Below are 14,188 nucleotides of genomic sequence, written 5' to 3' on the forward strand. Positions count from 1 at the left end.
TTTATTATCTATTCATACAACCTGAACTACTATAGTGTAGATGGTATTATGCTTTGTTAATACTGTTTATAACGAACAAAAACGTAGGATCCACACCTACCTGGCGATGTTCCAATCGACACAAATTCACTTTCTGATTCGATTTAACGCTGTCATATCGTCTGTCAACTTCAACGGATGATATCTCAGCAACAACTACGAGAAACAAATAATTTATTATTATATAAAGACATTATTTTAAAGCTGACAAAATTTACTTTCAGATTATATAAAACATTTCAAGAGTTGTCTTAGAGCAGTTATAACGTGTTAAAAAGGTAATAATTTATTTTTTAAACATTAGGACATGATATCACAAATCCCTGATATGATGGGAAAATTCTAAGTCCAGATTCGGATTAAGCGGGCTTCGGTACTTTAGAATAATACACTTTGGTCTCAATGTTAAAAATTTGTCGGCCTATGCTATAATTGTGTTACCGTGTTGTATTTGTAAAGAAACTGATTAATGTTCAGGATCTAAATTTAGGCATGGTTTTTAACAGGCTAGGGGGTTAGATCGTCATTTCTATAAAACTTAATTTGTTATAGACAAAATATCTATTTGTCATTACTCACATTTTCTGCTTTTGAAAAAGGCAGACGTAAATATTTTCTTAAAACAAATTATGATCTATAAATTATAATTTTATGACTTAATTTTTTTTTCTAACAACACTTCTAATGATAACGTCTTGTGTATGTGTGTTGTGATTTCATGTACAATATGTACAAATATTTTGACGTGCAAATAACAACGCGTTGCAACGTCACAATGTTAAAGATAGTTATTTCTTATCAATGGTGTATAGAGTTGATGACTGCTTTTTTTTATTATACAATATTAGAAATACCCATTAATACGATTGCATATCCAAAGGCTTAAATTGTTTATAAAACACGTGCTACGGCGTCTGCGGCCAAAAGTGCTTAACATGTAATACATTTGTTTGTTAACTATTAGCTACACAATAAGACTAAGGAATTTTTATTGTTTTACAAAATTTGTAACACTTTTTAAAATGTAAAATATAGCAATAATAAGATAAAATTGCATCATGGAATCAACATTTATTCGCATTGTTCAATGTTGCAAAACCAACATGCAACAAAAATCTCAATAAACATTTGCACATTTCACAATCAGTGTGCTATTGTTGTATGTTATAATTTGCAAGATAATTTTAAGAAATTTGTCACATCACTTCATTTAACTCAAGAACGAAAATGGTTATAATCGGTTTATTATTTCGCTTCCGTCCCCATACAACGGTACCCCACAAATAGGGCATTTAAACTCATAATTATGTAAAATGTTCTAATATCTTTTTTTAATATAAGTCTAAATGATTCTGATGGTTTTCGTAATGGTCGAGCCTTATTTGACTGTTGTCGCCATACAATCTCGCCTTGAGAAAATTACTTGAATTGAGTTTATGTTAGTTATGCAACACCTTAAAAATTCAACATCGATTTTTTTTTAAATAATATGAAAAGCTATAATATGTGATCTCCCTCCAGTAGTGCACAAAAGTCTCAACGACCGCCTGTACCATACTCAAACATTACTCAAATACATGTGTATTCGATATGTTAATCAATTAATTATTTTATTGTTTTTTTCGAAAAAATATTAAAAAAAAGTAATTATATTTTGTGTCATTTTTATAGCTTATCTCTTTTTTTAGCCCACTGATAGAACACTTTCAAATACAGGGTGCTAATTAGACAAAATGAATTCAGCAGAAATAAAGTTTGTTTAATTACCAGCAATAATTAGAATAAACAAATATTTAAGCAAATTTGTAATTTCACAATTTTATTCCAAGTGTTTCTAATTTTAGGGTGACCATAAACATTAAAGGTAATAATTTAAATAAATACTTATTATAATTTCTTTTGTAAGTTTTTTCTCGGGAACATGTCAAACATTCTAAGAAGTTGTATAATGGCAAATTGTAACAAGTTAATGATTCATTGCGGCCTAAAAGCAGGCAAAAGAGTTTCATGTGTGTGAAGCAACTGGTTAAAGTTTAATTAATTTTGTTAAATGTGTATATATTTTTTATCTGACACCTTATCATTCTTGTCAATTGAATCTACTCTACGTAAAGGAAATTAAAGTGACCAGATTATATGAGATATACTTTTGAAAGTCACCCTGAAAAATTATATATAAAATAAATATGTCATTGTGTTTATAACACATCGAAACTTTGACAAGAGATTTATAAAAGTTTATTTATATTTTCTGGGTTCTTTTTATATTCTGAGAGGATCTTTTTATGTCCGTCTGTCTGTCAGTTTAAGCCACTTTAGGGTGTAACACATCGAAATTATTGGTCAATTGATTCAGAAAAGTCATTCTATGACGATCTAACTATATTCGTCTATCAATTGAAGACGTACGGTTTGGATGCAAATGCTACAAGCACGATGACTCATAGATTCCGAAAAGTATATATTTAGTGAATGATTATATGAACAATCTTGATATGTCCGTCTATCCACCTGTCCATTGAAGGCATGCTAGAGCCCAAATGAGGGAAATAGAGAATGAGATATTTTCTGAACAGTTCTGTATATATGAATTAAAAAATAAGCCTATATCCATGTAGATCGGTTTTATAAATGAGATCAATCAATATCTGGAATTACTTTTTTGATAATCACTTAAATGTGAAGTTTTTTTAAAGACAACTAGAATAATATTGGAAATAATAACTAATATTTTCTGAATTTTTTTCTAATAAAACGCTGGTCACCTTAACAATCTCTAAATAATTTTCTATATATAAAATTTAAAAATTTTCTATCATTTGTAATCAGTTAAAGACCGGCATTTGAACAAGTAACATATATATTTCTACATTTTTAAAATAAACTAAAAAGAAATCGCGTAAATTGTTCTCGTTCTACATTTACAAAACAATTTATATTCGACAACGTTTGTGATTTTGAAATTTTAAGTAAATTTTCGTGTACGTAACTGAAATAAACCACAAAAGTACTATTTTAACAAGGATATTAAGACCAAATAAGTGTACACATACGAACAGACACACTCATTGCCATAATGTTGTCATATAAAGTGCATAAAGTATTTGCAACAGTATTAATGTTGACAATTTTAATAGTTTTTTGTGCACCAACGGAAACAGATGCAAGACGTGTCATCTTTTATACGAAAGCATCTGTAAATAAAGGACAATTATTTGCAACATCACCTAAAATGGAACCATGTCCAAAATGTCAAATGAGAGATCATCGTGGTCGCTGTCGACGTGTAATATCATTTAAGCCAGGTAAATATAATTATTTTGCAAAAAGATGCACTTAAAATAATTGCAAAAGCATTCATATAAGTATCTGTGACATACATATGTACATACATATATTATAACTTTGGCAGATACCCAGCTGTTTTTGAAACAATTTTTCCAAATTTATACACATATGCATGTATATTTTAAATATAATACTACTATGGGAAAGTGAAATAAAATTGCAGGGTATTTTAATGCATATGTCTTTGTAAAAGTATGTGACTTTTGAGGGCAGTTTCATATACTTAAAACTAGTTAAATTAAATAGTATTGCATATAATACTCACATAAGCTTTGATTTCAGTATGAACTACCTACGTCAAGAGTATTTAACTTAAGCCACATGTATTAAGTATGTAGTATATTATTGTATACATTCCGTCACATACATACTTCTACCATCATGGTCATTCATTGGTTCTTATCAATTGTAATCTACAATTAAACATGTATTGAAATGTCATGCCTTCTTATTGTATTTTATTAAATTTCATTTCAATTATTGAATTTTGCTTTTTAACAATCAATTATTTACAAACTTGGAACATTTCTATTTATCTCTTTGACCACATAAAAATGAAGACATCATATCTAATCAAAATTAAAACATTTTGAAATTGTATTGTTGTTTAAATTGTGTTGTTATTGTTATAAATATTTTTAATTTTATTTTTGTTATTTTTAGATGAAAAATGTTAAAAACAACCTTTCCCGGAATTTCTTATTAAAATATTTTGGTTGGAATCTCGTAAGACTGTTTAAAAGGCAATTAATCAACACAACTGTGTGCAGTATTATAACGATTTAAATTATTTTAAAATTATGTAGTATTAATAAAATGAATATGTTATTTTCGTTAGATATAAGTTATTAATTTATTAATAAATGTATTAAAAATTAAAAAAAAAAATAAATTTATATTATAATAAAATGTTGGTGAAATATGAATAAAATATTGTCATAGTTTTAATATATGGTACTAAGATAATAATTGTTATATAGAAGACAATACGATATGTCTTTTGATAATACGAGAGTCATTAGAATCAACTAAAGAAGAAATATAAATGTTTTATTTAGGATTTAATAACTTTTTCATTGAGTAATCTTTATTAAATTTTTAATTACGCCGCACAGTTTTAGAGGCTCATTTCCGCACACATATTAATTGGTGCCGAAAAGGAAATTTCATATATTTGTACAGAGAAAAAACTTATTTTTTGTTGTAAGTGTTTTCGGTGACTATTACAGTGTACGCAAAACATGCCTTAAACGATTTGTCCGATTCTATTGATTCTATCATAAGTAAAGAAAAAGTCCTCTTTACGCATATTATTTTTATAATACTGTGTGTGTCGTTCTACTTGACAACCACCTTACCATCAAGATAATCTTATCGAAAATTGATTTGCTACTTGATTTTTATTTCGAAAGTATGTTGTCAATTCGAGACGATATCGTATGTTATGTTTTGCATTTAATTGTTAACCTATGAACATTATTCATTTGTTTTAAATTTAGCAAGATTTAGCCATTTACCATTTTAAACATCAAACATAGAGATATTTGTAAACAATTTAGTACTGTATCTCCTTTCATTAGTTATATTCGCGGACCAAACCAAATGCCAAACTATTTTATTTTTTTTTAATATTTCTGTATAAACTAAAAAAATTAAACTACAAATTTTGACTCCTATTTCGATTAAACGCAAAAATAATATGCCTCTCCAACCCACTAAAATTATTTTATGGACCAAAAATGCTCTACAAAAATTTTAAAAATATTTTTCCTTAATTAGCACAAAATTACGGAATTTTTAAGACCCATTTCGAAAAAACCTAAAATATTTCATTTTTCGAAAATTACACTGAGTTCAGGATTTTCAATCGCCGATAGGGAACTGAGGAGAGTTAGAAAAAAGTATTATTTATATACGCAGCGATTGAGAGGCATTTGAAATTCTTAAAAAGTCTGTTCCTCGGGACACTCTAATGGACATTCTATATAATTGGGCAATTTCTAACTCAAAAAATCAATTTGGTGGACATTTTAGTACTAATAAACAGTTATTATATTTATTATCCAATTATTAGGGAAACTGAATTAATGATTTCATAATTTATAAAACGAAATTGTCTGTAAATATTAACAAATCGACCTAAGTCCCATACATTTTCAAAAATCAAGTATAAGTTTATAAAAAATTATATACAAATATTATCCTATTTTATTCTGTACATCATATTCTTCCGAAAATTATTGGTGTAGAGTATAATACTGTCTAGTATGCTGGTTTTTAAATTTATATATTTTTACAACTGAAGAAACTAAGAAATATACATATTTATTTTTCTGATCATAATTCTATTTTGTTTCTTATTTAAAACAAGTATGAATGTGTAGTCGGCCATGGCCAACCATACGATATCCTACATACCTTTATATAAAGGAATATTTTTACTTATTAGACTTTAATAAAACTAAGTTTTTCCAATTTTGTTGACCATTAGTGCTTTTAATATAATTATGAGTCGGGGGTTTGGCAAAATAATGGATGGATTTAAATTTTTCAATAGAGTTCATCCTTGGGTCAAAAGAAGAGTTAGTGCCAAATTTTATCTTGAAAATTGCGACCTGTAGCGTGCGCACAAGCTTTACATGGACATACAGGCAGACAGACAGATGGAAAGACGGGCGAAGCTAAACCGATTCAGTCAATGATCTAAACTGATTTATACTTTAAATGGGTGTTACAAACATCAGCACAAACGCATAATACCCTCCTCTCTATAGTGGTATTAAGTATAAATATGATCACCCAATTGTATGTTATTTTGGGTTTTGATTTGTGTGATGTATCAATTTATAAATCGGTTATAGAGAATTTTTAAAATGTGTTTTATTTTATTCTAGAAATATTTTGCTACTAAAATGTATACTTTTAGGCTTGCTATAAAAAAGCTCTCTTTTAAAAGAATTCATTCTGTCAGAGATGTTACATTCAATAAAAATGACGAGCACCAAAAAGTACGTTAGTACTATTCTGATTAATTTGTTTGGTTTAATTTAAATACATATATCCTACACCATTATATTGTAGAGGGATCGCACTGATGTTTGTAACGCATGGGTTTTTCAATCCAACTGAAAGTATACCGGTTGGCTTAGAATCATTATCTGAGTCCTTAAATTTGTCTGCCTGTTCATATCTCAAACTGCAAGTCACAATTTTAAAGATATTTAAATAAAATTAAACCGGTACATTATTTTACCTAGCCAATGCAGATGTGGAGCTCATAGTTATGTTAAGTACATGTATTTTATAAAAATCTAAAGATTCTTAAAATGATCGCACCTCTTTTGATCCTTTTAAAGATATAATTAAACATTCTTAATAAATTCCTCAAAAATAGTGTAAAGTTTAAAAAAATATTGAACCTGATAAATAGTTGTGTAGTTTAAATTTAATAGGTATGTGATAAAGTTTTTTATCTATTTGACACAACTATAATTGAACAGTTTTGCCATATTAAGTAATTAACTAATTATAAAATAATTATTAATTAAATATAACACGTGTATATACTCTATTGTATGATAAATTGATTATATTGCATTGCATATCAATTTATAATTATATGTTACACATTGCTGTGGGTATTCCTTAAGAAATTCCTCTACTACCTTGTTGTCAAGTTGATAGTTTTCATAAAATCTCGACGTCACTGATAAATGATAACGTTATGGTATTATCTCTCACCTTTAGTAAGTTATTTTCCAACGAAATTCTTTATAATAATAGTCACTTAATATCTATAAATAAGTATTGTACAATACATATGTACGTACGTAATAATAACTGTTGTCAGGAAATTGACTTTTTGACTGCACGCCATGATTTAGCTGTTTTTCATATTGTTACTTTAAAAATCGGAAATAAATATTACTAGTATAACACTACAAAATTGATTTTGAAATTTTTTTATTTTTATAGCTAAGGAATTTGTTTCTATTGTAAATTATAATACCATATGATATGAGCGCACAGTGTTGAGAATTAGAATATATTATTATATTGAAAATTATGCAATTTGTATAAATTTTCAAACTTTATATTAAATTGAAAGTAGTTATCGTTGAAACATTTATCGTTAACATGCAACATTGTATGGTCCGATCACACATAGATATACACAATCAGAGTTAATTTCGGAATATAATCTCATATGTGATTTAAAACATTTTTAGACCAAAACCAACAAAAGTGTTGGTATAAGGTGTTTTATGAACCAATTTTCTAATCATTTTTATAGCAAACTTTAAGTGCGATATCAAAAATTTTAACACAATTGTAGATGTTAAGACCTTTTGTTGTAAAACTTTTTCTCATGTTCAAAATGTAAATTCAAATAGCATACAGAGAGATCATTTATATGAAATTCCATAGGATTCTTTCATAGGTGTCTTGCTTATACTCTACACTGCTTTTTTTGTCCGTCCGTCTGTCTGTCATAAGTGTCTTGATTATACCCCACACCATTATAGTAGGGGCGTATTAGTCATTTGTCCTGATATTTGTAACACCCAAAACTATTGGTCATACAGCTGGCACAGACGCAAGGACGAACGCTATTGAAATCGGTATTCTCTGACAAATTTTCACCGACAATTATTCTTGCTTTACGTGACATTGATAGCAGGAAGTCGCAAGTTTTTTCCATTAAAATTCAATCTTCCTCAACGGTTCAATTTAAGCTTTTTGATTTGTCTCGAAAAGTATAACAAAATCTGTGACTTTTGGTAAATTTTTCTTGTTTTTTATGAAGCATTGGTAGAATGTCAAATTATTTAATGTGTTGATAGCCACCTGCTTTCCTAGATAATTTTAAATTTTCCACAAATGGAACTGCACAATTTTTTGAGGATTAAAAAATTTTTCATAAATCCATATTCCAGTGAAAACATTCTGCACTGATCGATAGAAATATTTGTCGAGCGTTGTCAAGTTGGAATGTTGCGGTTGAACATGTGTGTTTGGTACATGTCCCCAGTATTTCAGTAGCTTATAATAGAAGATACACTTTAAGTCCTATTTCTTATTCTTTGGGTTGTCGTTACTAATCCATTTTTCATTCCCAATAATGATTTAATCTAAAAACTACTTTCCTGATATTTAAGCCAAAAACTTGCTGCTTTTTGGTTCAAAATTTTCGGATTTCTATGAACTATGTGAATGATTGCTGTTTACCCTCCAAAATGCTATCTAAGTTATTTTAGACTGAAACCATGTATAAAATTATATCATACGTTGTGAATTTTGAATTTTAAAATTATTGAAAGACTAGATTAATCTGATAAATATGTTAATCGCCAATAATTTTGCAATACATTTTTTTCACAATTTCTTAATAAATTTCAAAACGTTATTTTTCGACCTACTGTGTGATGAAAAGTTGTCAGGAAAAGCAGTCATCATCGATTTTAACACATTAAAAAAAAAACAACAACAATATTATCTAAAGAATTTTTACGTTTTGGGATTTACTTAATGATAAAGAATGAACATGTACGTAGTGAATAAAAAAACTAAGTGTGAAACAACAAACGCCAATTGAATGTGCGACAGTGCTTTTTTTACATAAAGTAAGCAAAAAAAATCAATAGAACACCAGTATATATATATTAATAATAGTACAAATAATGTATTTCCTCTTATCTAATCGAAATAAAAGAAATTATTAACATTTTTATCAATATATAATTTCATGATATGTATGTATATGTAGGTCTGGTCTGGGAACAGAGAAATAAAACAAAAAATAAAGAAAACGTTTAAGGGTATAAACACTTAACTCACAACGATTGATATTTATTTAAAATTTGTTTATAAACGAAACAACATTAAAGAGAAATTGTGACGGAAGTTTTTAAAGAAAATAATTTAAAAATAGTTAATATATAAATAAAAAATCTTTAAAAAAAAATTAAAAAAATTAAGAAAATGAATTTCTTAACAGTGTGTAAAAGTTTTATAATTATCATTTTATTATTGGGTGTTTTAAGTGCCCCTACAGAGAGCAAAAAAGTGATATTTTTTGGTAAACCCTCAATAAATCTTTCACAACTCTTGATCACCCAAAATCGTGGCAAACCCTGTCAAAAAGGCTTTTTATTAGATCATCGTAATCGTTGTAGAAGAGTTTTATCATTTAGTCGATGTAAGTGTTATTTACGAGTTAAAAGTTCATTATGAAAATAATTAAAATTATTTCCGCTTTTGTTTCGCTTTTTGTTTAGTAACACGCGGTTAAGTTAAAACAACTTCCGAAGAGTCTCTAATTATGTAGTAGTGATAAGAAACATACATGTGTCAGCAGCGGATGTAAGGTATTCTGTGGTATTTTTGAAATTTACCAGTGTTTTCCACCGTATTATTGAATGGATTTCGTATGATTGTATAATTGGTACTGAAAAATGAATTGCAAGTATAAAAAACGATAATTTTATTTTCAACCTGACAACTTTAAAAAGTTTTATTGGCGGCAAGATAGTGCTTTAGTTATTGACAAAAAGTTCAACAAACATTTGCACTTTTTAAGTACGTATGATTGTCTGCTGTAAATTAGATGTTTAATATTATCTTAAGTATTTGTTTAATAATATTAGACAATTTCAATATTTCAATTTGTCACGATTATAATGAAAATGTCTTAGGTTAGTGACATTGAATGAAAAGAAAGAAAAAAAAAAACAAGTTTTCGCTTTAATTGAAAAGCAACAACCACAATATGTATCGAAAATTTATAACAATAATTTTGTTTATTTGTAATTATCTGTCAAATTCCACAGTTATTAATTGAAGTATTTTTTTATAAATATGTAGACATAGCTAGTGCTATAAAGATTTAAAAATTGGTTTGATAATTAAAAATAATTTCAAAAATTCTGATTAAAAACATGTGGCTATTAAAGCTTTGTTTTACGCTAATATAAAGTTAATATAAGTTTAAAAAATATTTTTTATCAAATTTTAAATGTAGACTAATTTTCTCATTTTCTACACTTTAATAATTTATTTATTTTTATTTTATTATTGACTCCTCTCCGCAGTGTTTTTAGTAAAAAAGCTATTTGTTTTTAGCAAATGACCACATGTTATTAAAAAACAGTTATGAAGACATAAATTGATATCGTTTGTGAGTTATTTTTTTGCAAATAGCAAAAAACACAGAATATTTATAGAGATTTCGACATTAATATTATATGATTGATGTTTCTTTAATGACAATAGATATATCAAAAAAGAAAAGCTAAATTATTAAAAAATTTTATTCAAGTGTTTATTTAATAATTATTTAAAAACATATAGAATTTCCCTTATCCTTCTAATCGAATCATGTATTAAAATAATTATATATATGTAACCCTGCTGACCTAAAATTAATTCGAAATAGTATTAATTGATAGTTTTTTATTATTTATTGCTTTTTGTATATTAAACATAAAAATGAACAAAATGTATTTATTTTTCTATTTAGTATAAATTATTTATTAATAGTTTTTAATTTAATATTTTTTTACAAAAATGTATTAGCAGTATTTTTAAATTTAAATTATTTTATATTTTTTTAATTAATTTTTAAGATTTTACACAAGTTTCAATGTTTAAATTCCAAAATTTTTTATATTTAATTTCTTTGGCTTAAAAAGTAAATCAAGTAAAAATAAATTTTTAACAAAATGAAGAAAAGTTTAAAAACTTAAAAGTCGTTTGGACTCTTTTTTTATTGGCGGCATAATTTAAATCAAATTTTGCACATATCGATAAATTTTGTAAATCGATATTAAATCGAAAAAAATGTATACATCTTTATAAAATACTTTAATACAACGCATATTTTTTAGTGTCAGTTCAACGAAATTCGGATTCTGCAATTCTTGTACTAAATTAACTGTAAAGAAATATGTCATAATATTCTTTGCAAAGGAAATTTCGAATTTCTCAAACATTTTATCGACACATATTCTGTTATTGAATAATTTATGTATTTTGAATTCGCATCAAAACCTAAGATGATCCTGATGTATATATACATAAATGTTCTTTAATGATGTAGTTCGTTTGGTATTGAAAATATGCTATATAGGCTAGACTAGACTATTGATTTTATTATAGTCTAAACTATTGACTATACTGTAGACTAGATTACAGACTAGACTACAGACTAGCCTATGGACTAGACAATAGACTAGCCTATAGACTAGAATATAGACTAGACTATATTCTAGTCTATAGGCTAGTCTATTGTCTAGTCTATAGTCTAGTTTATGGTCTAGTCTATAGTATAGTCTATAGTTTAGTCAATAGTTTAGACTATAATAAAATCAATAGTCTAGTCTAATAAAAATAAGCTAGTCTATAGTCCAGTCTATAGTCTAGCTACTCTGTGAACTATTCCATTGACATGACTTTATACTAACTACAGACCAAATAATAGACCAGACAATTAATTTCAATATTAACAGTCTAGCTAGACTTAACTTTACACTAACTACAGACCAAACAATAGACCAGACAATTAAACTCTATATTTCCAGTAGTTTGACAGCAGTTGTTTAACTGCATATTAAAAAAAAATTGTTATCTTTCCTATAAATTATTAATTATTTGTCAACGTCGTTCTTAAAGTCTTCTCACTCAGTCTTTCATATTTAGCCACAGCTTGCATTCAACTATTAACAAATCAACATTAACCAACAACTACTTTTAAAATATTATTTTCTTTTTTTTTAAATTATTATAATTCAACGTAACCAAAAACTATCAGTCTTGATGTCCGACTACATACAATATATATTACAACTAAAAGTGTGATACACAAATACTTAACAATAACTAATATATAGATGTTAAATGAAAATGAAAAATTATGTAATCCTCATGGAATTTCAATAATTCTCATTATAAATTAAACCCATATTTATAAACAAATTTTTAACTATATAAAAATCTAATTTTGCGGCCTGTTATGGACTGGTCGAAAGTGAAATTGTTTCTTTATAAAGTGAACAAAATTCTTTGAGAAAAAGTTGTCGTTTTCTTTTTAAATATAAAAATAGAAAAATTATTTCACTTTATTTGTTTGTTTTTGAATTTAGGCCTACTATCAACTTCAGTTATTTCAAATGAATTGAGTGTTTTTTGTGAGAACAGACCAAAATCAATTGGCAACACAACAAATCTTTTTATGTTTGTGTAAAGTTGTTGTTTCTTATCTAATCGAAATATCTTATTTTTGTAGAATTTACAAGTTTAAATACTGAATTATTACTTATTTCTGTTCACAGTCGTGCAAAACATTTTAAAGATTGATATCGCTTAAAAAATGAATGGAGAAACACATCTGTAACTTTATTTTTAAAACTGTGTATTGAAATTTTGAAAAGTACATAAAAATAAATAATACTGTTATTAAAATATTGTAAAATATTATTATTGATTTTGTTATTGGCTCTTTTAAGTGAAACAAGTGAAGCTAAGAAAGTGATATTTTATGGCAAATCTTCAGTACTTAAATCTGAACTATTAATTACCCAGAATCGTGCAAAACCTTGTCCAAAAGGACAGCTACTAGATCATCGTAATCGTTGTAGAAAAGTCATAAATTTTAGTGTTTCTAAGTGATTGTGATTTGTGTATTAATTAATTATTTTAATAATTTATTTTTAATTTACGTTAAGATAAACAGAAAATACCAATCGAGAGTATTAAGCAGTTTTAATACTGATAAGATATAAGATATTTTACGATATTTTTGTAACGTGCTGAACTAAAGCAAACATTTTCTTATCACTTTTGTTCATTTAAATTGTATTAAATTTCAAATATATTTTATGAATAACGTTTTTTCAGTCATATTATTAATTTTTTTTATTTTTTATAATTATTTAAAAATTTCTTTATCTATATAACTCACCTTTAAATTCGAAATATTTTAATAAGTATTACCTTTCATTTGTAACTATATATATATATTTTTTCTATATACAATAAAAACGGCTAAATGAAATGAAATTAACTCTTAACAAAACGAAAATAAATGAAGTTTTAAAAAAACTTAACTTTATAAAAGACTGCAATGAGTTTTTATTTTTATTATGTACAAGTTTTTTCTTTCTTTGTGATGACGATAGAATTCCAGAATGCTATTAAAAACAACGATAGTTGAATACAATTGGAAGGGAAAGACACCAAGATGCAAAGTTTTAATAATCGAAATTTTCTTAAAATATCTATTACATATATAATTAATGGTTAATTTGTTTGATTCACAATTCTTTTCATAACCCACATTGTCGTATTGATTTTCTTCAACTCCTATTTTAAGTTTTCGTCCCACATAGTTTTTTTTTTTCAACTTCACTGTTTTTTTTTTTTGCTACTTGTTTTACCTTTAAATGAACAGTTTGTGATTTTACTAGATATAAAATTGAACAACAAGTCTGAAAAGAAGTTGTAGTGGTTGAAATTAAAAAATATAAAAAGAAAATTGTATATAAATAAATTCAAGGGTTAATGATACCTTCGAAAGCTAAATGGAAAGAGTACAATATTGAAGTGCAATATTCGGTAGAGTCGAATCTAAAGTCCCCTTTTGTAGGAAAAATTTAGATAAAGTTAGGAAACTTGAAGGCAAAATATCGAAAGATTGCTGATTATATGACAATAAAATAAAAGTAACATATCGAGGGACTATATGCAATAGTCTCTATTGACTTTCGAAGAAGCAAAAATAATGCATTTTTCAAATTGAAGGAAT

General features: G+C 26.5%; 2 protein-coding genes across 2 annotated transcripts; both read left to right on the forward strand.

Annotated features, from left to right (window-relative positions):
- Nucleotides 1-2,849: 2,849 nt before the first annotated feature.
- On the forward strand, nucleotides 2,850-4,305 carry LOC111683190. Its single transcript, XM_023445241.2, has 2 exons — nucleotides 2,850-3,344; nucleotides 4,051-4,305. Exons 1-2 carry the CDS (start codon nucleotides 3,116-3,118, stop codon nucleotides 4,062-4,064), a joined length of 243 nt encoding a protein of 80 aa, XP_023301009.1. The 5' UTR covers nucleotides 2,850-3,115; the 3' UTR covers nucleotides 4,065-4,305.
- Nucleotides 4,306-9,237: 4,932 nt separating this feature from the next.
- LOC111683182 lies at nucleotides 9,238-10,866 on the forward strand. The gene is made up of 2 exons (XM_046946541.1): nucleotides 9,238-9,586; nucleotides 9,666-10,866. Exons 1-2 carry the CDS (start codon nucleotides 9,370-9,372, stop codon nucleotides 9,677-9,679), a joined length of 231 nt encoding a protein of 76 aa, XP_046802497.1. The 5' UTR covers nucleotides 9,238-9,369; the 3' UTR covers nucleotides 9,680-10,866.
- The last annotated feature ends 3,322 nt before the right edge of the window (nucleotides 10,867-14,188 follow it).

This window comes from Lucilia cuprina, chromosome 3 (assembly GCF_022045245.1).
Source record: "Lucilia cuprina isolate Lc7/37 chromosome 3, ASM2204524v1, whole genome shotgun sequence".
Taxonomy (NCBI): Eukaryota; Metazoa; Arthropoda; class Insecta; order Diptera; family Calliphoridae; genus Lucilia; species Lucilia cuprina.